This window comes from Gopherus flavomarginatus, chromosome 19 (assembly GCF_025201925.1).
Source record: "Gopherus flavomarginatus isolate rGopFla2 chromosome 19, rGopFla2.mat.asm, whole genome shotgun sequence".
Lineage (NCBI taxonomy): Eukaryota > Metazoa > Chordata > Testudines > Testudinidae > Gopherus > Gopherus flavomarginatus.
In genome coordinates, this window is record NC_066635.1 from 4,270,590 (window position 1) to 4,296,449 (window position 25,860).

General features: G+C 53.8%; 3 protein-coding genes across 3 annotated transcripts in view; 1 reads left to right on the forward strand and 2 right to left on the reverse strand.

Moving 5' to 3' along the window:
• Nucleotides 1–25,860, forward strand: part of LOC127037352 (C-C motif chemokine 5-like) — a 411,611-nt gene that overhangs the window by 108,194 nt on the left and 277,557 nt on the right. The gene's annotated exons all lie outside the window — the stretch shown is intronic.
• Nucleotides 7,985–9,804, reverse strand: LOC127037354 (protein FAM170B-like). Its single transcript, XM_050928974.1, has 2 exons — nt 9,631–9,804; nt 7,985–9,315 (listed from the first exon to the last, which is right to left on the reverse strand). Exon 2 carries the CDS (start codon nt 9,052–9,054, stop codon nt 8,548–8,550), a length of 507 nt encoding a protein of 168 aa, XP_050784931.1. The 5' UTR covers nt 9,055–9,315; nt 9,631–9,804; the 3' UTR covers nt 7,985–8,547.
• Nucleotides 9,862–14,649, reverse strand: LOC127037363 (protein FAM170B-like). The gene is made up of 3 exons (XM_050928986.1): nt 13,466–14,649; nt 11,887–12,706; nt 9,862–10,278 (listed from the first exon to the last, which is right to left on the reverse strand). The coding sequence occupies exons 1-3, from the start codon at nt 13,533–13,535 to the stop codon at nt 10,137–10,139; spliced, it is 1,032 nt and encodes a 343-aa protein (XP_050784943.1). The 5' UTR covers nt 13,536–14,649; the 3' UTR covers nt 9,862–10,136.

Sequence of the window (25,860 nt, forward strand, 5' to 3'; positions counted from 1 at the left end):
TCTCTGGTAAAAAAGCAGGGTCGGCTCTAGGCACGAGCAAAGCAAGCACCTGTTTGGGGTAGCCCATTTGCAGGGGCGGCATGGGAGCTGAGAACCAACAGGGGGCTCTGGGAGATGTAGTTCCTTGGTTAGCTCCTTGCCTATAGAGCCAGTCCTGGAGCAGGAAAGAACTACATTTCCCAGCATTCCCTTGGCCACTACCAGCTGGAAAAGAAGGAGGGGGACCTCATGTGGCAGCTTGCTGTGAGTGCTGTGAATGGCAGGGAGACCATCTTTTAACATTCAAAAAACAGGACATTCCACCCTGCCACCATCCACTCCCTCCGACTGCCCCCCACAGAAACCCCAACCCATCCAACATCCCCCCCCTCCCTGATCACCCCTCCTGGGACCCCTGCCCCAACTGCCCCCCAGGAACCCACCACCTATGTAAGCCTCCCTTCTCCTTGCCCCCTGATTGCCCCTTCCCGGGACCTCTGCCCCTAACTGCCCCCCAGGATCCCACCCCCTACCTGTCCCGTGACACACCCCTGGGACTCCCATGCCTATCCAAGCGCTGCCTGTCCCCTGACTGCTCCCCTGCACCCCTGACTCATCTAACCCCCTCTTCTCCCTGCCCCTGACTGCCCCCCTGAACCTCCACCCCATCCACCCCCCCTGCTCCCTGTTCCTTGACTGCCCCCCTGGAACTCCCTTCCCCTTCTCCAAACCTCCAGCCCCCTTATCGAGCCACTCAGACCAGTGTGTCTGGCTCCGCGCAACTCCAGACACGCTGCTGCATACATGCTGCCGTGCCCCCCCACGGAGCCCACAGCCCCCCCACCCACACACATGCACCCAGCACCTGCCTTCCAGATTTAAACACCTCAAAATTCAGGAGTGCTCAAGCTCAGTTTGAGCAGCTGTTACTTCATTTCTCCCAAATCAAATATACTGCTCCACTGTAACTTGCTGTAGAAAAAGTAGGATAAAATTAGCAAGAAATGCTCCCCAGTGGTTCTCAGGACTGGAATTGCTATTTTCAACAGCCATTGCCTTTTGTTTGTTTGTTTGTTTGTTTAAAAGGAAGACAGTGATATTGCACTGGCAAATTCCCCATAGAAAGAAAGAGTGGAACAAAAGAATAATAAAGGCACCTCAACTTTTCCTCATTTATGGAGGACAGTCTTATAATACGCATCCAGATATCCTCCAATCACACAAGCTGAAAATTGTTCCACTTTACTGCAGCTCTGTAACCATATGGGAACCAATCCGTCAGTGTTTTGTGCACAACCAAAATTCCTGCTGAATGAACCGCCCTGGGAGCGCGTTACCAGTGACCCAGGGTTGTGGCGGAAGGAGGGTGCAGGTGGTGGTGGGGAGAGCCCAGGGCTGGGGCAGCAGGGTGTGTGTGTGTGGGGCACTGGTGGGCAGGAAAGGGGGAGCCCAGGGCTGGGGTGGCAGGGGGGTGGGGGAAAAGGGGGAAAGGGGGAAGTCCTGCGCTGGGGCAGCAGGGGGTGTGGGTGGGAGAGCCCAGGGCTGTAGCAGCAGGAGGGTGCGGGGAGGGGGAGCCCAGGGCTGGGGCAGCAGGAAGTGTGTGTGGGGGGCACTGGTGGGGGGGGGAAAGGGGAAACCCAGGGCTGGGGTGGCAGTGGGGTGGGGGGAAGGCACTGGTGGGGGGGAAAGAGGGAGCCCAGGGCTGGGGCGGCAGGGGATGTGGGTGGGAGAGCCCAGGGCTGTGGCAGCAGGGAGGTGTGGGGGGTGGGAGCCCAGGGCTGGGACTAGGAGCGGCCAAAACTTTTTTTGCTTGGGGTGGCAAAAAACCTAGAGCCGACCCTGTAAAAAACAGCTAACTTTTTTTACATAAGATATTCTTTCTTGTGTTTTTTTGTGTAAATCCAAACTTTAGAAAGCGATCTTGGGTTTTTTTTTTATTAAAATACATATGTAAATGCCCCTCAGTTGCTAGTTTTCAAATTCTTACCCAGTTGTTGTTTTGGTACTTTAAAAACACTTTTTAAAAGAACAGGCTAGTATCTTAAGTCTTTTTTTAGTTCACTAAACTTCTACAAAATATCCCTAAGAGGAGCCTTGTTTTGTTACAGCTCAGGCAATACTGCTTTTTCATAATAAACTTAAAAAACCATAATGCTTCAAATATATGAGGAGGAAAATAAACTTCTCTCCAATCCACTGGATTACAAAATAAGGGGGATATAAACGAGCTGTTACTAAGGTTCTGTGGCTTTCACTCTGGTGTGTTTTCTGTGTGCTCTCTTTTAATTAAAACACGCATGTAAAAATGTTAAATAAAGGGCTCTATCTTCATATAGGCTTGTCTTTTAAAGTGTTTATTCCTCTACAGAACTTAATATAACTTTCACTTGTATGTGTTAAAAAGCAGGCAAAGAAGCAGCCTTCTTATCTCTGACCTACTGGTTTACAGAAGCTGTTTTTGCTGATAGCTGCTTTGCTGCAAAAGCCTGCTGTCCATACTGAAAAATGACCAGTGCTGGCCTAAAACTAGGGGAAAACTTGTATAAACAGGCTTTCTATGTTTTTAAGCCTGGGTTGTTTCTGTGGACTTGCATGTTATTGAAACACCCATGCCTAAGGGGCTAAATGAAGGTTATGGGTTTTCAAGTAGGCTTGTCTTTTCAAGTGTTTATTCCTTTCCAAGCCTTTCACTTCTCTGTGTTAAAAAGTGGGAAAAGAAACAAACTTCTTCTCTCTAATCCAATGGTTAACAAAATAAGGGGTATATAAACCATCTGTTACTAAAAACCTGGGGTGCTTCTGCCTGCTCTTTTACATTTTAATGAAATACTTATGCCAAGGGGGCTAAATAAAAAAAAAAGTGTCTTCAGGTAGCCTGTTTTTCAAAGGGGTCGTCTTTTTTTCTAATCTGCTACCCTCAAAAGGCTGTTTCAAGTGGTTCTTACTAAAAACCTTGGGGGGAAACTTTTTCTTAGTAAAGGTTTTGTGGGTTTAGGTCTGGGGGCTTCTGCATGCTCTTTTTTATTGAAACACCCCCACAAATAAAGGAATGTGTCCTCAGGTAGGTTTGTTATTTCATGTGTTTATTTAATATGTTAAAAAGAGGGGGTTTTAGACATTACTTCAAAAAACACGTTGTAAAATGGTTTATAGTATGTGTTGTTCAGCTTTTGTTACAGGGTCCTGGTTGTTTAGATAAGAGCAGAGCAGGGCTTTGCTGCAGCTTCACAGTGTTTACTAAAAAATAACCAGTGCTAGTCTAAAACCTGGGTGGTGTTGGTGGGGGGGGGGAGGTGTCACCATACATTACTTCTATATCCCTAGACTGTTTCTGCATGCTCTTCTTTTTATTAAAACACCTATAGCAAAGGACTGCGTCTTCATTTAGGCCTGTCTTTTCAAGTGTTTATTTCTTTCCAAGACTTTTACCTCTCTTTGTTAAAAAGTGGGGGAAGAAGCAATCTTCTTCTCTCTAATCCACTGGTTTACAAAATAAGGGGAATATAAACTGTCTGTTACTAAAATCCTGGAGTTTTAAGCCTAGGGTGCTTCTTCCCAGTTCTTTTTTTTTATTACAACACATACAAAAGGGATGTGTTCTAGGTTTGTCTTTTCAAGTCATTATCCCTTTGCAAAACTTAGTGTAACTTGTGTTTGTTAAAAAGGTTGGGAAAGAAGCAGCCTTCTGCTCTCTGATCCACTGACTCACAGAGGCTGCTCTGCTGCAGCTTCACATTGTTTTTACTAAAAAAAATAACCCAGGTTAGTCTAAAACTTTTTTGTCACTATACATTACTTTTATAACCCATGCTCTTTTTTTTTTATTAAAACACCTATACCAAAGGACTGTGTCTTTAGATAGACCTGTCTTTTCAAGTGTTTATTCCTTTATAAGCCTTTCATCCCCTTTTGTTAAAAAGCAGGTAAAGAAGCAATCATCTCTCTAATCCACTGGTTTACAAAATAAGGGGAATATAAACTGTCACTAAAAACCTGGGGTTTAAAACCTAGGCTGCTTCTGCATAATTTTTTATTACACCTACAAAAGGGATGTGTCTTAGGTTTGTCTTTTCTAAGTAACTTTAACTTGTGTTTGTTAAAAAGTTTGGGAAAGAAGCAGCCTTCTTATCTCTGATCCACTGACTCACAGAGGCTGCTTTGCTAACAGGCGCTTTGCTTCTTTGTCTTTCTAATCCACCGGTTTACAAAATAAGGGGTATATAAACTGTCTGTCACTAAAAACCTGGGGTTTTAAACCTAAGGTGTTTCTGCCTGTTCTTTTTCATTGAAACACTTATGCCAAAGGAGTTAAATAAAAAAATGTGTCTTCATTTAGGCATGTGTTTTCAAGTGTTTATTTCCTTAAAAGCCTTTCACCTCTCTTTGTTAAAAAGTGGGAGAAGAAGCAATCTTCTTCTTTTTAATTCAATGGTTTACAAAACAAGGGGTTTATAAACAATCTGTTACTAAAAACCTGGGGTTTTAAGCCTAGGGTGCTTCTGCCTGCTCTTTTTTCATTATAACACATACAAAAGGGATGTGTCTTAGGTTTGTCTTTTCAAGTCATTATCCCTTTGCAAAACTTAAGGTAACTTTAACCTGTGTTTGTTAAAAAGCCGGTAAAGAAGCAAACTCCTTCTCTGTGATCCACTCACTCACAGAGGCTGCTTTGCTAACAGGCGCTTTGCTGCAGCTTTGTATTGTGCTTACTAAAAAATAACCTGTTAGTCTAAAACCTAGGAAAAAAACTTTTTAAAATGGAGTGTTACTAAAAGCTTATGGTTTTAACTTTTATAAAAACTCCTCTGTAAAAGGGCTACATGGTGGGAAAATGCTGAGGGGTCTGTTTCTTTAGATAAGACTAAAACAGTTAAAAGGGAGGGAGAGAGAGGAGGGGAGGGCAGAAAGGAGGGAGTTGGCTCTTGTTTAAAATCTTGGGACTCTAGGATTGGTCCAGGAAAATGAAGTCTATGACGCTGCTGTAAAACCACCTCTGATTGCGCGGATCCAATGGCAGTGATAACAAGTGTGAGAGGGTCTGAACCAGAAAAGTTGCCTCATTCTACAGAAAGACTTCAAAGGTGAGAATTCTCGCTCTCTTTCTGATTCCACCATGTGCTCTCTATCTTTGCCCTTTGCAGAGGGAGCTCTCTTTTGTGCCCTGTTCTTTCTTTTAACCTCTCTCTTTTTTTCTTAATCTGCCCTGATACTGAATGCTTTTCTATTTACTTTCTTACCCTGGGCTTACCAAACAGGCTCTGCCTGCTTCTTTCTCTCTCTTATTCTTTCTCTTATTTTGATTTCACCGTGTGCACTCTATCTTTGCTCTTTGCAAAGAGGGCTCTCTTTTCTTGTCCTTTTCTTTCTTTTAACCTCTCTCTTTTTTTCTTAACTTACACTGGTATTGAATAGTTTAAATGCTTTTTTTATTCAGTTTTTTACGCTGTGCTTACCAAACAGGCTCTGCCTTTCCCTTTTAAAACCTAGTTTTCAGTATTATTTAACTCTTTTCTTAAACTAACCTTTAAAAAACAAATATCTTTTTTTTCTTCAAGTTCTATCTTTCTGTTCTTGAATAACCTGTCTTTACTATCCTCTCTCCTTACTCAATCACATCCAATAACCTTTCTTTCCTTTTTTCTCTAAACCTTACTCAAACTTTCTGTTTTCATCTTCTCACTCACTTCTTTCAACCTTTTTCTCTCCATGTAGCTAATTACAAACACACACAACACATCCCCTTTTCAAACACACACAATTTTTTTTCAAAATGATCGATGGTGCCAAACTTTGGCGCCAGTGTCATTTTCGCTCTCTCTCTCTCTCTCCGTCTTTTTGATCCCATCATGTGCTGTCTATCTTTGCCCTTTGCCAAGGGGGCTCTCTTTTCCCTTTTCTTGCCCGGTTCTTTCTTTTAACCTCTTTTTTTTAAACCTACACTGGTATTGAATAGTTTCAATGCTTTCTTGATTCACTTTTTTATCCTGTGCTTACCTAACAGGTTTTGCCGTAGTAAATTCCCTTTTTAAACCTAGTTTTCAATATTATTTATTTTTTTCTTAACCCACCTTGATATTTAATACACCTTTTACATTTATCTCAAAATTTTCTATTCTCCAAACTAAGCCTTTACCACCATCTCTCCTAACTCAAACTCACTTAAAATCTCTCTTCTTTCAAACTAACTAACCCTTTAAACACAAAAATTCTTCTATTCTTTCATAACCAGCCTCTTTTCTTCAATAACTTACCTCTCTTCTTTCAAATTCCTTTTTTTCCCTCCAAACCTTACTTAGATTTTCTTTTTTCCTCTTTACACTCTTTCACACTCTTCTTTCAACCTTTTTCTCTCCATGTACCCAAGCACAAACATACACATCACTTCCCCTAGTCAAACACATACACACACACATTTTTTTTAAAATGGCCGATGGCGCCACACTTTGGTGCCAACGGAAACAGGGTGGGAAGGTGGGACATAAGCCCTAAAAGGGGTGTGGAAACCTGTCAAAATTGCATGGTGATGAATATTATCGAGTTAATTACTACTTGCTACCTCTCCTGCCAAGGGGCGTGAAGCTTCATTAATGAATGTTGGTGAAAGCCTTTCATCCCCTCAGCTGAAGGGCAAACGGGTGGGTGGCTGTGGTGTATGGTACACGTGGGGAATGTTTTCCCTGCTCTACAGCTGGGATCTGAGCATGTCAAAGCTGCCTAGCAGATTTTTATGTCCCTCTCGCTCAATTTAGCACCTGACCGAGCTGGGCCATGCGCTGAGGAGGACACCGGCGCTTTGCCTGGACTAAGACACGGGCTGGGGTTAAGGTCAGGTGGATCTAATGTGGGTCAGCTAAACCTGCTCCTAGTGAAGATGCAGGTAAGATTTTTAGCTCCATTGTGGCTGGTTGAGTTGTGGTGTGGTCAGAAGCCAAGGCCAGACCTGGGACAGCTGAATCCAGCCCAAAGGTGGGATGCAGAGGAAACGGATGGGGGAAGAGGAGCGGAGTTGTGGTGAGGGAGGAAGGGCATTTGAGGATGAGAGCAGGACAGGAGCTGGACTGGGTGGGACAGTGAAGGGGAGAGGTGGATTTGGGGACTGGGGAGGATGTGGACTTAATGTGCTGTGTGGAGGGGGAGGTAGTGAGAGCCAGATGGGGTCCTAGAGGAGCGAGGTGTTTGGTTGTGGTGGAAGGCTGAGGACATTGATTTTGTGGTGGGGAGAAGGGAGGGAGGGGTTATGGCAGGGGAGGGAATGAGGTGAATTTTGTGAGGTGGGGGAGGATGGGCTGGGTCCATCTAGTTGCCACCCACACTCCCCTTCCACCCATCCAGCCCCTGAACCCCACCCAAACCCCCTTCCTCCCATGCCCCCACCCCACCTCCCTTCCTCCCATCCAGCCCCATGCCCCCACTCACAACCCCCTTCCTGCCATCCAGCCTTTGAACCCCATCCACACCCCCTTCCACCCATCCAGGCCCCTGAGCCCCACTCACACCCCACTTCCTCCCATCCAGCCCCATGCCCCCCACCCACACCCCCCTTCCAGCCCCCTGCCCACACCCACCTTCCTCCCATCCAGCCCCCTGACCCCTGCCCACACCCCCCTTTCTCTCACCCAGCCCTTGCCCACATTCGCCTTCCTAACCACCAGCCCCCTGCCCAGGCCATTTAGCTCCCTGCCCTAGCTCAAAAGCCCCTGAGATGCTCCGTGACCCCAGGGCACACCCCCCCCAGATGAGAACCCCCAATGTAAGTCACTTAGCCGATATTGGTGCCGTGCGACGTGCTCCCAGCTTGCTGCTCCGTGGGGCAGAGGCCAAGGCTCAGCCTTCAGGGGCTGTGCGTTGTAGCTGCTCTGTGCGTCCATCTCCAGGGATGCTGCAGAGAGACGTCTTCTCATCGCCTTCCTCCTGTCGATGGGCTGGAGTCCGTGTGCGACTCTGCTACCGTCCCTCCATCCCTCTGGGCGGCTGGCGGCCAAGGCTTAAGGCAGGGTCCCGGCAGGGAGAGAGCTGGCTGATGCCGTCAGTTCTTTCCCCGTCCCTGGTGGCTGGGTCCGGGTCGGCCAGAGCCCTATGGAGGGCTGGGGCCCGGCATTGCTGTCTGGGGCTCTGCTGGCATCTGCAAGGCCTTGCTGCGGGAGCTGCAGGTTGCTCCTCCGGCCGGGCTGGGGGATGGGGGGAGACCGGCAGCTCCGGTTTGGCCTGTTGGCCCCAGGGGGGAGCTTGGTGTGGGTCTGGAGTGCTGGGCTGGGATGAAGTTGGCCTGGTGCTGCTGGAGCTGCCAGTTCTCAGCCCTGATGCTTGTAGCGCTGGTCTTTCCCAAGCAGGGACCTGGGCGTATCACGGTGAGTCCCAGAGCTCCTTGTCCTGGCCTCAGGTGGAGATCGGGTCTGGCTGGCAAGCCAGGAGGGGACAGGGCTTCCTAGCCGGGGGCAGCGACTGGCGTGTGTGACCCGGACCCGCTGCTGGCTGCGCTCGCCCCTCTGTGGATTTAGGGCTCTCCTGGCAGAGTCGTTTCTGGTCTCAGCCAGCAGCTGGGCTCCCCCCCGCGTGGCTTAGCCAGGCCTATTTCGCAGCCTTGTGTGGGCGCCGTATCTGTCCCCCACACTTGCTGCACTCCCGGACGCGTGGCTGGAAACCCCGGCCTCCGCGTTGCCGTCTCCTCTGGGACCTCTCTCTTGCCCTCATCTGCCCCAGCACCCGGTAGTAGACACGGCAGCTGAAGCCTTCGCGCAGCCCCTGCTTCACATGCTGGGTCAGGGCCTCCAGGCTGGGAAAGACTCGGCAGCAGGCCAGGCACCGCACGCCCTGCTCGATGGTGAGGAGCCACTCAGGGGGCACTCCCGTCGGCTGCTGCAGCGCCTCCTCTGCCGGCCCCCCGGCGCCACTCTCTGCCTCTTGGTCCACGTCCCCCAGCTCGGACTTGGTGTGGGAGCTGCTCAGGTCTGAGCCGGCAAAGCTTTCTCCTCCGCTGTACTTGGCCTTAAAGATGCGAGGTCGCTTCCTAATGGCTTCAAAGCCGGTCCCGGTCTCCCAGGCCACCGAGACGCCATTCACGGCCTGGACCTTCATGTAGAAAAGGGACTTTTCTTCTCCCTCCACTTCGGCCTCTCTGACGCGTGCCGAGCTCTTTCTCTTTATGCCTGCGCCGGGGGGATCACACGGGCGCTGCGTGCACAGGCGGTTGGAGGCCACGGGTTCCACGCCGTGAGTGGAGGAGTGGCTGGAGATTGATATGGCCGCAGAGGGGTGCTGGATTGGGTCCCTGGGGCCAGCCGAGGCAGAGACCTCCTCCTCCGCTGTGTCCTCAGGAACAGGGCTCCCGGCAGAGACCTCCTCCTCCGCTGTGTCCTCAGGAACAGGGCTCCCGGCAGAGACCTCCTCCTCCGCTGTGTCCTCAGGAACAGGGCTCCCGGCAGAGACCTCCTCCTCCGCTGTGTCCTCAGGAACAGGGCTCCCGGCAGAGACCCCCTCCTCTGCTGTGTCCTCAGGAACAGGGCTCCTGGCAGAGACCCCCTCCTCTGCTGTGTCCTTAGGAACAGGGCTCCCGGCTGAGACCCCCTCCTCCGCTGTGTCCTTAGGAACAGGACTCCTGGCAGCGACCCCCTTCTCCGCTCTGTCCTCAGGAACAGGGCTCCCGGCAGAGACCCCCTCCTCCGCTGTGTCCTCAGGAACAGGGCTCCCCGCAGAGACCCCCTCCTCTGCTGTGTCCTCAGGAACAGGGCTCCCGGCAGAGACCCCCTCCTCGGCTGTGTCCTCAGGAACAGGGCTCCCGGCAGAGACCCCCTCCTCGGCTGTGTCCTCAGGAACAGGACTCCTGGCAGAGACCCCTTCCTCCGCTCTGTCCTCAGGAACAGGGCTCCCGGCAGAGACCTCCTGGTGAGGGGGCGACTTCCTTGATCTCTGCGACTCTGAAAGCAGAATGAAAGCCCAGGTCCTGCGGCCATCGCCCCCTGCGATGAGTCCCCCACCCGCTCCCAGCCCTGTGTCCCAGGCCCAAAGGGGCCCCCCGCGGGCAGGGGGGTGGGGTGGTGATCGGGACTCACTGAGTACGAATATCAGGGAGGTGCCCAGGCAGGGATCTGACACGCTGCCCCCAGGGAAGGGCCACAGCCCCCTCGCTTGGCACACTGGAAACTAGGTTGGACAGAGCCCTAGAGAACGTCCTTTCGGTGCCCATGCTGTCCTGGCCCTGGGGGGATGGACACTCTGCCCCCTTCGGCTGCCCCAGCCCTGACATCTGTCACCCTGGCATGGTTACCAGGAGCAGCCTGAGACACGGCTCCCGGGCAACACCTGGCTGTGCCCACCTCCAAGGCCCCTGGCTTAGGCTCCTTACCCCAACGGCCCAGGACTCTTCTCCTCTGAAACCTCTGTCTTGCCCTGATCTGCCCCAGCACCCGGTAGTAGACGCGGCAGCTGAAGCCTTCGCGCAGCCCCTGCTTCACATGCTGGGTCAGGGCCTCCAGGCTGGGAAAGACTCGGCAGCAGGCCAGGCACCGCACGCCCTGCTCGATGGTGAGGAGCCACTCAGGGGGCACTCCCGTCGGCTGCTGCGGCACCTCCTCTGCCGGCCCCCCGGTGCTGCTCTCTGCCTCTTGGTCCACGTCCCCCAGCTCGGACTTGGTGTGGGAGCTGCTCAGGTCCGAGCCGGCAAAGCTTTCTCCTCCACTGTACTTGGCCTTAAAGATGCGAGGCCGCTTCCTAATGGCTTCAAAGCCGGCCCCGGTCTCCCAGGCCACCGAGACGCCGTTCACGGCCTGGACCTTCATGTAGAAAAGGGACTTTTCTTCTCCCTCCCCCTCAGCCTCTCTGACGTGTGCCGAGCGCTTTCTCTTCATGCCTGCGCCAGGGGGATCACACGGGCGCTGCGCGCACAGGCGGTTGGAGGCCACGGGTTCCACGCCGTGAGTGGAGCAGTGGCTGGAGATTGATATGGCCGCAGAGGGGTGCTGGTTTGGGTCCCTGGGGCCAGCCGGGGCAGAGACCTCCTCCTCCGCTGTGTCCTCAGGAACAGGGCTCCCGGCAGAGACCTCCTCCTCCGCTGTGTCCTCAGGAACAGGACTCCCGGCAGAGACCTCCTCCTCCGCTGTGTCCTCTGGAACAGGGCTCCCAGCAGAGACCCCCTCCTCTGCTGTGTCCTCAGGAACCGGGCTCCCGGCAGAGACCCCCTTCTCCGCTGTGTTCTTAGAAACAGGGCTCCTGGCAGAGACCCCCTCCTCTGCTGTGTCCTCAGGAACAGGGCTCCTGGCAGAGACCCCCTTCTCTGCTGTGTCCTCAGGAACAGGGCTCCTGGCAGAGACCCCCTCCTCCGGTCTGTCCTCTGGAACAGGTCTCCCGGCAGAGACCCCCTCCTCTGCTGTGTCCTCAGGAACAGGGCTCCCGGCAGAGACCCCCTTCTCCGGTCTGTCCTCTGGAACAGGTCTCCCGGCAGAGACCCCCTTCTCCACTGTGTCCTCGGGAACAGGTCTCCCGGCAGAGACCTCCTGGTGAAGGAGCGACTTTCTTGATCTCTGCGACTCTGAAAGCAGAATGAAAGCCCAGGTCCTGCGGCCATCGCCCCCTGCGATGAGTCCCCCACCCGCTCCCAGCCCTGTGTCCCAGGCCCAAAGGGCCCCCCGCGGGCAGGGGAGTGGGGTGGTGATCGGGACTCACTGAGTACGAATATCAGGGAGGTGCCCGGCAGGGATCTGACACGCTGCCCCCAGGGAAAGGCCACAGCCCCCTCGCTTGGCACACTGGAAACTAGGTTGAACAGAGCCCTAGAGAACATCCTGTCGGTGCCCATGCTGTCCTGGCCCTGGGGGGATTGACACTCTGCCCCACTACTCTGCCCCAGCCCTGACATCTGTCACCCTGGCATGGTTACCAGGAGCAGCCTGAGACACGGCTCCCGGGCAACACCTGGCTGTGCCCATCTTCAAGGGTCCTGGCTTAGGCTCCTTACCCCAACGGCCCAGGACTCTTCTCCTCTGGAACCTCTGTCTTGCCCTGATCTGCCTCAGCACCCGGTAGTAGACGCGGCAGCTGAAGCCTTCATGCAGCCCCTGCTTCACATGCTGGGTCAGGGCCTCCAGGCTGGAAAAGACTCGGCAGCAGGCCAGGCACCGCACGCCCTGCTTGATGGTGAGGAGCCACTCAGGGGGCACTCCCGTCGGCTGCTGCGGCGCCTCCTCTGCCGGCCCCCCGGTGCTGCTCTCTGCCTCTTGGTCCACGTCCCCCAGCTCGGACTTGGTGTGGGAGCTGCTCAGGTCCGAGCCGGCAAAGCTTTCTCCTCCGCTGTACTTGGCCTTAAAGATGCGAGGCCGCTTCCTAATGGCTTCAAAGCCGGCCCCGGTCTCCCAAGCCACCGAGACGCCGTTCACGGCCTGGACCTTCATGTAGAAAAGGGACTTTTCTTCTTCCTCCCCCTCGGCCTTTCTGACGCGTGCCGAGCGCTTTCTTTTCACGCCCGCGCTGGGGGGCTCACATGACGGCTGTGGGCACAGGCGGTTGAAGGCCACGGGTTCCACGCTGCGGGTGGAGGAATGGCTTGTGACAGATGTGGCCGTGGAAGGCTGCTGGCTTGGGTCCCTGGGGCCAGCTGGGGCAGAGACCTCCTCCTCCTCTGTGTCCTCAGGACCAGGGCTCCCGACAGAGACCCCCTCCTCTGCTGTTTCCTCAGGAACAGGGCTCCCGGCAGAGACCCCCTGATGAGGGGGCGACTGCCTTGATCTCTGCAACTCTGAAAGCAGAATGAAAATCCAGGTTCTGCGGCCATCACTCCCTGCGGTGAGTCCCCCACCCACTCTGACCCCTGTGTCCCAGGCCCAAAGGGGCCCCCTGCGGGCAGGGGGGTGGGGTGAGGAAGGGGACTCACTGAATGCGACTATCAGAGCAGCGCCCGGTCAGCAGTCCGACACCCTGCCCGCAGGGAAGGGCCAGAGCCCCCACACTTGGCACACTGGAAACTAGGTTGGACAGAGCCCTAGACAACTTCTTGTCAGTGCCAATGCTGCCCTGGCCCTGGGGGGATGGACACTCTGCCCCATTGAGCTGCCTCCGCCCTGATATCTGTCACCCTGGCAGCCTGAGACCTGGCTGTGCCCATCTCCAAGGCCCCTGGCTTAGGCTCCTTACCCCAAGGGACGAGGACTCTTTGCACTGGCGTTTTGACATGGAAGAGCCATTTCGTGCCCCCAGATATGGTCTTCATTCCTTAAATCTCCTCTTCCTGCTGTCTCCTTCACTCGTGTGTGTGTGTGTGTGTGTGTGTGTCCCTTCCTCTTTTCCATTGAACCATTTCAAGGGCTCTGTCTCTCTCCACTTGGGGAGTCTGTTTCCCCCACTGTGCCCTGATAGGGGGTCTCTGTTTCTTTCCCGCTCCCTCTTACCTCCCTGGGGCAGGCAGAGAGAATTCAAGTTCCTCCTTGACCTAGGACCCTGAGTGCCCTGCCAACATCTCCCTCAAGTGTCCTGTGGGCCCAGGGAATGTCCTGCTCACCTGACCCCTCCTGGGCAGCTCCAGGATTTGTCTCTGGGGCCTCAGCAGGAAGCCCTTGGTTGTGCACCATGGTCCTGGCTCTGGGGACTTGGGCCAAGGCTGGTGCTTGTCACAGTCCTCGAAACCTCCTGGCGTCTCTGTCCCAGCACTAGCCAGAAAGTCTAGGTCTCTGCTGGGGAAGAGATGGCGGTTCTGGTCCAATTCTCCAGCTAAATCTCCAGATCTCACAGAGCAGGCAGCAGAGACAGGATCACGACTGACCTGAGCCAACGGTTTGATCCAAGGGGCACCAGAATGTTGTGGTTTAAATAGTCCTGGAATGTTCTGCTCCGAACGGCATCAGGCTGTTTGGATCCGAATGGCTCAGAAGTTCTGATCTGGGTGAGGTCATTGCCAGCTGGGATGACAACGCTGAGTTCCGGGTGACTTGCTCTTTTGTCCGGCCGACCCTCCTTGAGTTCCATCCAGAGAGGGCCGAGTTAATGACGTCCCCGCCAAACCACTCAACTGGGTCTATGCTGCACAAGCCCCAGGAGGGCCCATCCGGGCTCCGATCAGGGAGGGTGGAGCCATATCAGCCTTTGGCTTTGTGCTGGCACAGACTGAAGAGTAGGACCATTCATATTAGTGTTGATTTGGGTTACGATGGTGCTGAGAGGCCCAGTTAGGACCAGGGCCATTGCTGGGCTCTGTCCACGCCAGAGTGAGAGACGGTCCCTGCCCCAATGAGCTGCCAGTCTAAACAGACAAACAGAAACTGACAGACAGTGAGTCCAAACCCAGCACACTGTAGGCAGCACGGCCCCAGCACAGAGCTCATTTGAGATGCCTCCCCCAGCCCCAGTTTTAAATCCTCAAACCACCACTCCCCTCTGCCCACGGGCCCCAGGCAGGCCTCCTTTCTGTGCTGCCATTCACATCCCCCCGACCCCACAACTAGAACTGCAGGCTCCATGTGGGGAGAGGGAGATGGGGGGCAAGTGTATCCTGCTCAGGAGTGTCTAATGGTGGTTTCTGGCTGCTTTTCTTCCTCCCCCTGGAGGCCTCTGAGACCCCCACCAGGATCTAGCTGCCTCCTAAAGAGACACCAAATCAACAAAGGCTTCTCAAGGCTTAACTCATGCCAAGGTTCGGTGCTGTCTGTTAAAAGTGACACACCCCAGCCAGTGTCGTGTATCTGTGCCACCTGCACCCAATCCCACCTCCAAGGGACCTGAACCCCTGGTCAGAAGTGTGATATCCACCAGTGGGTCCTCTCACCCTAATACACCTGCCCCCCTGCCCCTGAGCTCCCCAGTCCTGGGCACTCTGGCCCATGGATGGTCCCATCGTCGACAGAGGAACCAGGTCTCCCAGTCTCTGGGATGTTAATACTGAATCTTTTCCACTGGGGAGATTCTCTCCTTGCAGTTCCCATCCAGCCCTGTTGCAAGTCATAGACCCGCCAAGGGCCCTAGGGCAGAGCTGTGTGGGGGGATCACAATCCAGCTGCCTCTGGTAAAGGGTAGGTCTTCTAGCTGGAGGGGACTTGTGCCAGGCACCCACCAGGGGGCGCCTTTCCAGCTGTGCAGTGCAGCTTTCCGCCCCAGCCAGGCTGCAGGGAATGGATGTGGTTCTGAGCGGAAAGTGCCAGAATAAATGCTCTAGGTAAAAAGTTGGTGATGCACATCCCAGCGTCTTTCTCTTAGCTGATGGCAAAGAGCTGTGGTATCACAGTATCAGCTGCATGCAGGGCAGGCCCTTGGGGGCCACCAGCTGGTGTGAAGCTGGGAGAGAGACTTCCCCCCACCTTGGCTACTCTGCACAAACCTGATTGGCTGGGGGGAGTGCCACTCAAACACACAGCCTTAACTCTGACCCTGGGGATGCGGGGTTGAACGAATAGTGTGAGGCAGCCTGGGAAATTTGAAAAGAAAACAAAGAAGCTGCAGGACAGGAGCCCTGAGCTAGGGCAGAGCGGGAGCTGCTGGCAGGAGAGCCGGCTGCTGGCAAAAGGGGATTTGTGTAAACTCTCAGCCTTCAGCAGACAGGAGCTGAGACCACTAACTGACCCACCATGCTGAGCTCACCCAGCCCGCCAGTGCCACCCAAAGCACGGTCCAGCTGGACTGACCCCAGGGGCATGGGGCAGAGAGTCTGTGTGTGTCAAGCCAGGCGTTGGGAGGGCATCTGTTTTGCTGTAAGCTGTGCTGTGTAACCCCTATTGGGGATCCTGGCCTGCATCTGCTCTGGCCTCTGCTGGGGTCACAGAACAGTGTTGTGCTGTTGTTATGTGTGATAGTTGTTCCAGGGGTTAACTCTGACCCCCTAGGAGGGGAGTTGGTGTTTGTGCAGAAGTGCGTGGCTGGGACCTCTGCTCCAGGCCTGGCAGCCCCCACCTGATGTTACTCAAATGGTTTCCTGATCCCCTTTTCCACGGGGCATTTCCTTGTTCTCTGTGTTGGCTACAGCGACCTTGGTGTGAAAGCTACCGTCTCTCCCTGTTGTCGGAGTGAGACCCCAAGCCCCGTTCCACTGTCAGGCTGTCTCTCCGCTCACATCCTAGTATTTCAGGGTGGGACAGTTGGCCACCTGCTCCTCGATACATTTCAGGCTGCATCGTGCTGAAGTGCCCATGTCCAGCCTGCAGCTTTTTCCCGTAGTTGTCTCAGAGGCTCACATACTTCTCAGAGGCTTGGAAGAAATGTTGACAGATCAATAAAACTTCTAGTTCTCTCTGAACTGATTGAATATCTTCAGGTGTTTGCATCTGCTGCTGATGTATGCCATGCGCATCGGCCTGGTGTATTTGTAGCAGTGGAAAGGTTTCTGCTTGGGTGTGACAGGTGGAGGGGTTCTGCTTCTTGCCAATTCCTGCATCTGTTGGGAAAATCAAAGGTGTCTTTCAAACCCGTCAGCTGATGGGTCCTGACAGTGTTTCTGGGTGCCTTTGAGCAGTGTCCTCATCCTAACAAAACAGGTGCCATGTGGGTCTGTCTGGTATATTTCTGTTTATGGGTGGTGGGGTGTCACAGAGTCCCCGGGCGATGCTCTGGAACTGCTCCCCACAAAGCCAGGCAGGACTTTGGGGAGCCTCCTCTCCCTTGGAGCAGACTGTCTTCAGGGCAAGAAGCTCACATGACTTCACCTCCTGGGTCTCTCCTTGGAGCATTCAGCATCCTCTGCCCCTCCGTGCGCTTCCCACAGCGAGTCTGCCCAGGCGGGGTCCTGGGGAAGCCAGACGGTCCTGCACTCCCACTTCTCAGTCAGACATGACTCTCAGCCAGCCTGTAAAACAGAGGTTTATTCGATGACAGGAAACATGGTCTAAAACAGAGCTTGTATGTACCCAGAACCTGTCCCCTCGGCTGGTTCCATTCTGGGGGCAGTGAGCCAGACCCCCACGTCTGCACTTCACTCCTCGTCCCCAGCCAGCTCCTGACTGCCATCCCCTCCAGTCCCTCCTTCTCTGGGCTTTGTCTCTTTCCCGGGCCAGGAGGTCACCTGATCTCTCTGTCTCCCACACCTTTAGCATCCCCTTGCAGAGGGGAAGGGCCTGGCTATTAGTTGCCAAGAACTGAGGCCCCCCCACAGTATTCAGAGGGAACATTAAGAACAGTCCCACTTCCTCACAGGAGGGCTCAGCTCAGATCAGTGGCCTGGAGCTTGGGGCTTGGGACAGCTGGCGCAGGGTGGCCAGGGGCAGCTGGGATGGTTCAGCCAGGGCTCCTCTGGCCGTGCTGGGGGGGTGGGGCCTCAGGGCTCTGGTGGGTGAGCCGGTGAAGGGGCAGGGTGGAGTGGGGCCTCGGGTGGAAGGGGTGGGGCTGGGGTATCACGTCCCTGAAGTGGAGGTTCACACGCCACCCATGCTTGTGTGTCTGGCTTCCCCACTCATCCCAAGCAGCTTAGTGCCAGTGACGGCGCAGGGCAATGGCAATTGGGCCCCAGGGGTGGTGAATCTGCAGCCTCCTGCAGGCGCTTGTCTGGTCCCCTGCTCTGCTCTTGGAGTACTTTAGGTTTTCCTGATATTTAACCTCCATTTTCCTTGCTGCAGTCCCTGGACTCCGTTTCTGTGCTTGCTGGGTAGAAGGCAGGATCAGACTCCTCTGTTCCTGTGCTTGCTGGGCAGAAGGCAGGATCAGACCCTGTCCTTTTCACAAGACCAAGGCTGCCCAGAGGATTCAGGAGGCCACCGAATTGCTGCCGAAGACCCACCCCGGGCCATGCCGCCAAAGTGCCGGAAGGACCCCCTGCCACGGATCTTCATGGCACTTCGGTGGCGGGCTCCAGAGCGGAAGGACCCCCACCACCAAAGTCCCAGAGTGTAAGAATCTCCGGGGGCCCGGGGCCCACGAGAGTTTTCTGGGACCCCCAGAGCGAGTGAAGGATCCTGCTCCAGGGGCCCCAAAAAAATCTTGTGAGCACCCCTGCGGGGCCCAGGGCAAATTGCCTCTCTTGCCTCCCCCTGGGTGGCCCTACACAAGACCTCCCTGCAGATCTGCAGATGGCTGAAATTCCCCTACTATTCCCCTGGGCCCTCTGCTGCAGACTGGCCACACCCCAGCCTTGTCTTTTCCTGAGAGGTTTTACTGCCCAGGTGTTTGATCTCGGTGGCTGTTCTCTAACTCTTCCCAACACTGCGTCCTTCCCAAAGTGCAGGGCTCAGCTCAGAATGCAGGCTTCCCACAAGGCCCGCAGTGTGCTTTCCACCAAAAAGTGCTCAGACTTCAGAAGGACCCAGCTCCTCAGCCTGTCCCTCCTCTGTGGACTCCCCACTGCAGGCTGGTCATGGTGGCACTTTGCCTGCAGCTCTGAATGCTGGGTGCAAAGCTCCTCACAGCCAACCTGCCCCAGCAAGGGATATGTGCAATAACACAGTGTTGGACAATGAGATGATGCAGTGTTGGGCGATGATGCAGTGTTGGGTGATGAGATGATGCAGTGTTAGGTGATGAGATGACGCAGTGCTGGGAGATGACGAAATGTTGGGCTATGAGATGACGCAGTGTTGGGTGATAACACATTGTTGGGTGATGAAATTGACACAGTCTTGAGTGATGAGATAATGCAGTGTTGGGCGATGATGCAGTGTTGGGCAATGAGATGACACAGCGTTGGTCAATGATGCCGTTTTGGGTGATGAGATGATGCAGTGTTGCCAATTGTCGCCACTTCATTGTGCATCTAGTGATTTTCGGTCCAGTTATTAAAGCCCGTAGAATGAAGTGACTGCCTGAGACCCTTGGCTTTCCCTGACAAAGTTTCCAGTCTCAAGAATGTGATCTGAATGTGCCCCCAAATGCCCAGAAATCAGCAGGCAAAGGGAAAGAATCCAGCTGTGGAACAGCCTCCTAACCAATGGTTCACCCTTTCTTGGCTGGGCATAATGACCTTTTCTTCCTAGGAGCCCCAGCCAACAACCACTCTGGCCCTGCAGTGGTCTTCCTCTTCCTCTGACTTGGCTCTTTGGCCAGGTCACTTTTGCTCCTGCTCTATGCAGGGTAATTGAGTCCAACACACCCATAGTCTGGCAGGGCCCCACTGGCCCTGCTTCAGGCTTTGTGGGCTTCCAGTCCTTGGTTCAGGGGTTCTCAGGCCTCCATCGTAGGTGAGCTGGTAAGGGGACACTGCCCAGAGGCTCTGTAGGAAGCAGAACTGGGTTTCCCCTCTTTTAAACCTTCCCTACAGACTTGACACCTTATACAGGTGTAATGGGGTGGGGTTGATAGGGGCACAGGCTTTCATCAACCCCTTACTGCTCAGAGTGGCGTCTCTGCACCTCCTCACATCAACATGTATACATTAAAAAGATCTCAGTGTTTATAGGACAATCTCATGATGTTGGGGCTGGCTCCTGAGTTTGGACCGCTAGGGGCTGGCCGTCCTGATCTCGCCTCTGCTCTGACCGCCGTCACAAGCGAAGGAGTTCTGAGTCACGGCAGCAGTTGGAAGGGAGAGAAGTGCAGCTGCTGCCAGGATGTCAGTGGGTCAGAGAAGAGGGAGGGAAATGAATCATGGCCTCAGACAGTCGGGGTGGGGAACTCCCCTGAGAGAAGAGAGTTAAGATCTGGGACTGTTTCGTCTGGAAAGGAGAAGTGTCAGGTGATGGCTGAGTACAGTTTCTGAAGGGTAGGTGCAGTGGTGGCCAGTTTCCCCTTTCCCACAGTTCGAGAACAAGACAAGAGGAAGTACCTTGGTACACAACACAGGACGAACCCGTGGAACTCACTGCCACTAGCAATTATTGAGGCAAAGGGCCTGAGAGGTCTCAAAAAAGGATTAAGGGGGAGATTCTTCCCCACCCCCAGCCCCCGGAGCCCCTTCCCATTGCACGAGAGGGCTGGAGCAGTGTGAGGCCCCACATCCAGCCGGAGCTGATTCCTCCTACACAGCCATAGGGGCAGCCGACTCTCACTGCATGCCTGTAGGGAGCGTGCTGAGGGAAGGTTGGGGTGGGACAGGCGTGTCATGGGGCAGATTCTAAGCAGTTCTGTGACCCTTAGGGCACCCCAGGAGGCTGCTATAACTTAGCCAGGCTCCCAGGGCTGGCTGTTAAAGCAAGGGCTGCCCCAGCCTGTGGAGCAGCTGAGGCTGGGGAGGGTGCAAAGGTGGCTTAAAGCCCCATCCCCATCCCCTGGGCTGTGAGCTCTGTGCTGCATCTCTTCACCCAGCCCCCTGCATGTCGAGCTGAGAACAGCATCGAAGACACAACAACCCAAGGAACACTCCTGGGGCTGTCGGCCCCTGTACGGTTCTGGATCAGTGGATGCCAGACGAGCAGGATCAATCTCTTCTGCATCTGGGCTAGTATCAGCTGGGTCGGTAGCAGGGGGATATGGGCCTATCTGGGTACAGCAGGAGCTGGAGATGGCAGTTCTGGAGAGGGAGCCCTGCACTGTGGGTGAATTTCCTGCTCTGCCAGTGACTCCCTGCATGACCTTGGGCCAGTCCCTTAGTCTCTCCGGCCTCAGGTCCCCGCTGTGAAATGGCATTAATAACACATCGTTTTCCCTCACTGCTTGCCTGTCCGCTTAGAGTGAAGCTCTTCAGAGCAGGGGCTGCCTTCCTCATGTGTACGTGCAGCACCAGGCACAACGGGGCCCTGATCTCTCCTGGGGCCTGCAGCTGTCCCTGGAGTCTGAGGAGGGATGATAGTGGGCTGGTGAGACCAGGAGCCTGCAGTGTTGTCAGAGAAGGCGGCAATAGCCAGTGGAGTGTTGTGTACAGCACGAGCTGGGATGCCAGACCAGCTGCAGATCAGGTCTGCGCTGATCCAGCAAACCTGCCCTCCTAGGAATTAGGGAACATGACACTTTGCAAGGCTGGATGATCTGGGAGAGCCCGTTCTAACCCAGTCAAGTCAACGGCAAGACGCCCACTGACATCCCTGGGAACTGGCCTGGGGCTTTATAATCTGAGCTCTCTGGGGCAGGAGCTGTGTCTGGCAGAGGGCTGTGCACCTTTACAGCACTGTGTACACACATGTAACAATACTCCCCGTCCTTAGCTGGCCGTACTGCAGGGTCGCTGAGCAGAAGCAGGGACCGGCTGTATATGCTGGGATACTGAGCTCCAGATGGAGCAGCAGCCCCCGTCCCTATATCCTTATAGACTAGTCGTGCAACCTACTAGCTCCATCTGTGGGCCCCATCACCATAGCAATTCTCTGTCATTAATGAGTTTCCTCCTTCCTGAAGCATGGCTGTGCCATTATCTCCACTTTACAGATGGGAAACTGAGGCATGGAGTGGCTGAGGGTGTGTCTACTCTGCAGGTAGACACCTGAGGCCGGCCCCTGACAGCTGACTTGGGCTTGGGCTAAGGGGCTGTTTAACTACACAGTAGACATGGGGGTCTAGGACTCCACAATTAAACCCAAGCCCCACAAGCCCAAGTCCTCTGGCAGAGGCCAGCTGTGAGTGTTTGTGTGCAGAGTTGTCATATCCTGTGTGACTTGCCGAAGGTCACCTGTGGTAGAATGAGTGAATCAACCAGCACCTTCCCTGCCCCCCTTCTCACACCCTGAGGGTTGGGGGCGGGGGAGTCTCACTCTGGTGTCTTTTCTGTTTGTGGGTTTCCAAGATCAAAGGAGAGATTCTGCCCTCGGATCCTTTCTTGCGGTTCCTCTGAGCGATCAGAAACATACCGCATCCTGCCTGTGTCGCCCTCCTCCCCCAAACCCCCTGGAGATGCACACAGGAGCCCAGGGTTGTCATGCCTTGATCTAGGGGCTCTTCATCAACCCCCGGCTCCCTCTTCTCCCACCCCTTTTCTGCACCATGCAGAACCATTGAGATCTTTGTGCTGCTTCTCTCTGCCAGACCCAGACCCAGAAGGCCAGGCATGCCCGGGCTCATCGCACCAGAAATTAAACCACATGGACTGAGCTGGCTTTCAGCAAAGTTCCTGCTGGCAAAGTGTTGCAGTATAGTCTGCCTGGCCAGTGCAGATCAGCCACAAGCATTGTGGTGAAAAAGCTCCATTATCTTGCCTGGAATCGATGTTAGACTGACAGGCCTATAATTACCCAGGTCAGCCTGTTAACTCTTTTAAAATGTTGGCCCCACATTAGCTTCCTTCAGCCATCGGATCTCATTCTGCCTTGGTCTGCTGGACTAAAAAGCCCCCCATAGGCTCGGGTATCTTCTCCCTGTGTAGGTATTTATAGACCGAGATCAAGTGGCCACTTTACCCCTCTCTTCGGTGAGCTAAATAGATTCCTCGAGTCCAGCTGAGCACCTTTGCCACAAGGCCCTCTGCCCTGGCTGAAGGGAGGGGATCTGAGGGATCTTGGGAGCACCCATAACTGTCGCACACAGGTGCGCAGACAAGGAGAGTGGAGTGGAAGAGACAAGAGAAGAGGGAAAGGGAAAGGAAGGGATAAAATAACAGGGCAAGAAGTATAGGGAGGGGGAGAGAGGCTGCACGTTCCTAACTTGTTGCTGGGAACACCTCTCTGGGGGGTGACAGGGACCCTGATGGGTTCCCAAGGCCACTGATCCCGTTATCTGAGAGATCTGAGCCATGAGCTGTCCCTGCCATATGTGGGCAGAGCTCACCAGACGGGCCAGTTGTCTAGCAGTTCTGCTCACCTGAGCAGCAGGCAGAGCCAGGCAGCCCTTAGGCCCAACCACAGTCCCCAGAAGGCAGCACAAAGCACAGCTGGATTCAGCCACAGGCCACAGCCTCCAGCAGACGGCGCATCAGAGTGAGAGCAGTTGGGTGCACTCCAGCGGGAGCAGAGGAATTCACAGCGACTGTCTACATCAGCCTAGTGACTCTGGTGAGGTCTCCCTGTCGTAGCTGCTGACATCATTATAGCAGGGCAGGATGTGGAGCCCCAGCTGTCTACGAAACCATGCCCCTGATTGTCCTGGACTTTTGGAAGCACAGACTGTGAGTGAGGAGTTCGGGGGAGCCCTGAACTGAGAGTGGGAGGCCAAAAACGGCACCAGCCATTCAGAGTCCAATTGTTTGGTTCTGTGACTTGTGCACCATGAGGTAACCGGGGGTGCAAGGTGTTAAAGTGTAACTATTTGTCTCAGGTCAGCCTGTCCTTTCCCTTTTCTCCATTCCCCCTCCATAAAGTTTGTTTGTTTAAACCTCTGTGCTTGCAAGAGGGTACGGATTTGCCTAGCAAAGGCACCCAGCTTATAGGTTCTCGCATTATGGGGTGAGGTCTTGAGCCAAAAAATGAAGAAATTGTAGGGAGTCCCCTAAAATAAGGACCCAGCCCTTGTTGCTGCTGGCGTGATTGGCAGAGGTTACATTTTACCCTCTGCACTGGATATGGGGCTTCCCATGGGAGGCTCTTTGTGCCCGAATGCACCCTTGTATTCAGACCTGACCCGCTATTGTGATAATCTTTGTACAAAACATGCATCAAGAGGTATCATTTAAAAACTAATAACTAGGGCTGTCAATTAATTCCAGTTAACTCACACGATTAACTCAAAAAAATTAATTGTAATTAAAAAAATTAATCATGCTTAATCAGTTTTAATCAGATTGTTAAACAATAGAAACCAATTGAAATGTATTAAATATTTTGGATGTTTTTCTAAATTTTCAAATATATTGATTTCAATTACAACACAGGATACAAAGTGTAAAGTACTCACTTAAATATTATTTTTATTACAAATCTTTGCACTGTAAAAATGATAAAAGAAATAATATTTTTCAATTCACCTCATTCAAGTACCATAGTGCAATCTCTTTACTGTGAAAGTGCAACTTACAAATGTAGATTTTTTTTTGTTACATAACTGGACACAAACATAAAACAATGTAAAACTTTAGAGCCTAGAAAGTCCACTTAGTCCTACTTCTTGTTCAGCCAATCGCTCAGACAAACAAGTTATTTACGTGTGTGGGAGACGATGCTGCCCACTTTTTGTTTACAGTGTCACCTGAAAGTGAGAACAGATGTTCACTTTTGTAGCCAGCATTGCAAGGTATTTACGTGCCAGATATGCTAAACATTTGTATGCCCCTTCATGCTTTGGCCACCATTCCAGAGGACATGCTTCCATGCTGATGATAATCGTTAAAAAAAAAGTGTTAATTAAATTTGTGACTAAACTCATTGAGGGAGAACTGTATGTCTCCTGCTCTGTGTTTTGCCTGCATTCTGCCATATATTTCATGTTATAGCCGTCTCGGATGATGACCCAGCATGTCGTTTGTTTTAAGAACACTTTCACTGCAGATTTGACAAAACGCAAAGAAGGTAGCAATGTGAAATTTAATCACGCTTGGGTACTTGGTGCACATACGATTTTGGCCCTGGCTGTAGGATCTCTCACTGTAATGCACAGAACTCCAGCCTTTATGCAGTTCTGGACCAGGTACCTTCAGATCCCACTGCCTGGTTCTTGCCCGAGCAGTATGTGTAGTTCGAGGTGTGGCATTTCTAACCAGTGTGAAAAAGTCACTGATGTGCCTTGCTACTGCCCTGACACTCTCCCATAGGGAACTCTCAGTCAGGCCTTTTCTCAGTGTCAGGGATTTCCCTCTCATTTGTATCTTCCCCACGAGGGAATCACCACCAGCTGGGGATGGGACTTTCCCCACTCTGCCATCAGAAGGCTGGAGACAGATCTCAGCTGGTGATGGGTGGGAGCTGGTGGTGCTGGCCAAGCAAATGGAGAAGGTCCTTTCCCCGAGGGTAGCGGCACCTCATCAGAGTGCAGGGGACAGTGGCCCCCCTTGGTGGCCCCCTGAAGAAGGAAGACGGGCTGCAGCTGGTGACCGCCAGATGCTGCATGGACACAGAGTTAGGACTTGTCTACAGAGGAGAGTTGTACTGCTACAAGCGAAGTAGGAATTTAAACAGCTAAAGTTAACCTGGAGGAGCCTGTTCTCTGGATCTGCTCCCCGAGGGGGAGGCAGCAGCCAACGTGCCGGATCCCGCTACAGCCACACCCATGTAAAGCCAGCGCGGCTCCATGGAGTGACTCCTGCTTTACACTGTGTAACTCAGCGCAGGGATTGGCCTGTGCCCGGTTCACTCTCCAGTCGTACCCAGAGCAGGGCCGCAGCCTGGGGCTGGAGCAGAAGCCCTGACAGCGCCAGGGGCAGAGGCTTGTCTCCTCCACCACTCCTCTGTGCTGCTTAGGTGGCACGAAGTAGATTCCAGGCTGTGTGGCCAGCTGGGGACCCCCCAGGCCAGAGGGACTCATCAGTGCTGTTTATAGCTAGGCCTAGGCCACCCCGCACAGTCTCTGGCCAGGGGCTGCAAAGGGGAGAGATCCAGGAAGCATGGGTGGGCCATGCCCCACCAATGCCAACTGCCACAACCATCCTGGCTGGGCCCCAGGTTACTGCTTTCTCACCCTCAGGGAGCCCACTGGGCCCAGGGTCAGGGGGCATCAAGGTGGCACAGACTCACGTTTGCCCGCAGCCCCTTCCGTTTCTGCCCCGAGTGTCTGTCAGCAAGTGGCAAGGATCAGGGCCCAGGACCCTGGGAAACGCTCCCCAGAGCAGCAGGCGGCTGTGGGGTGTCAGTTCAGTTCCATCAGGGTTCGGGATTTACCACTCCTCTCTGGCGTCCATGGGGGTCTCCTCCCTCCGCCCCCCAGGGACCCAGCCAGACTCTGGGCCTCCTTCTGGCACAGGGTTTGGGGCTGTCAGGTGACCCTTTTAGTGGCGGAGGCTCTGATGCCCATAGGTTCCGGCTGAACGGGAGCATTCCCCGCCCCGTCCCGGGCGCCGACCTGCTCATCCGGAGCACACTCAGCTGATGCTGGTTTATTTCTGCTCTGTCTATTTCTTACCATGGAGTTTCCACTGCAGGACACAGTCACTTTTCTTAGCGTTGTGACTTCCCCTAGTGATTCCTCCTCCTTGTCCTCTGACACCCCCGTGGCTCGAGGTGAGGGCACCTCTGCTTTCCTTTGTGCCTGGTGAGTGTT

Coding starts and splice junctions, on each gene's coding strand:
- LOC127037354 (XM_050928974.1), bottom strand. CDS start 9,054: ATGAAGGTCCAGGCCGTGAATGGCGTCTCGGTGGCCTGGGAGACCGGG.
- LOC127037363 (XM_050928986.1), bottom strand. CDS start 13,535: ATGGTGCACAACCAAGGGCTTCCTGCTGAGGCCCCAGAGACAAATCCT. Junction 12,707..13,465: donor AGCTGCCCAGGAGGGGTCAG/GTGAGCAGGACA, acceptor TTCTGCTTTCAG/AGTTGCAGAGATCAAGGCAG. Junction 10,279..11,886: donor TTGAAGATGGGCACAGCCAG/GTGTTGCCCGGG, acceptor GGGCACAGCCAG/GTGTTGCCCGGGAGCCGTGT.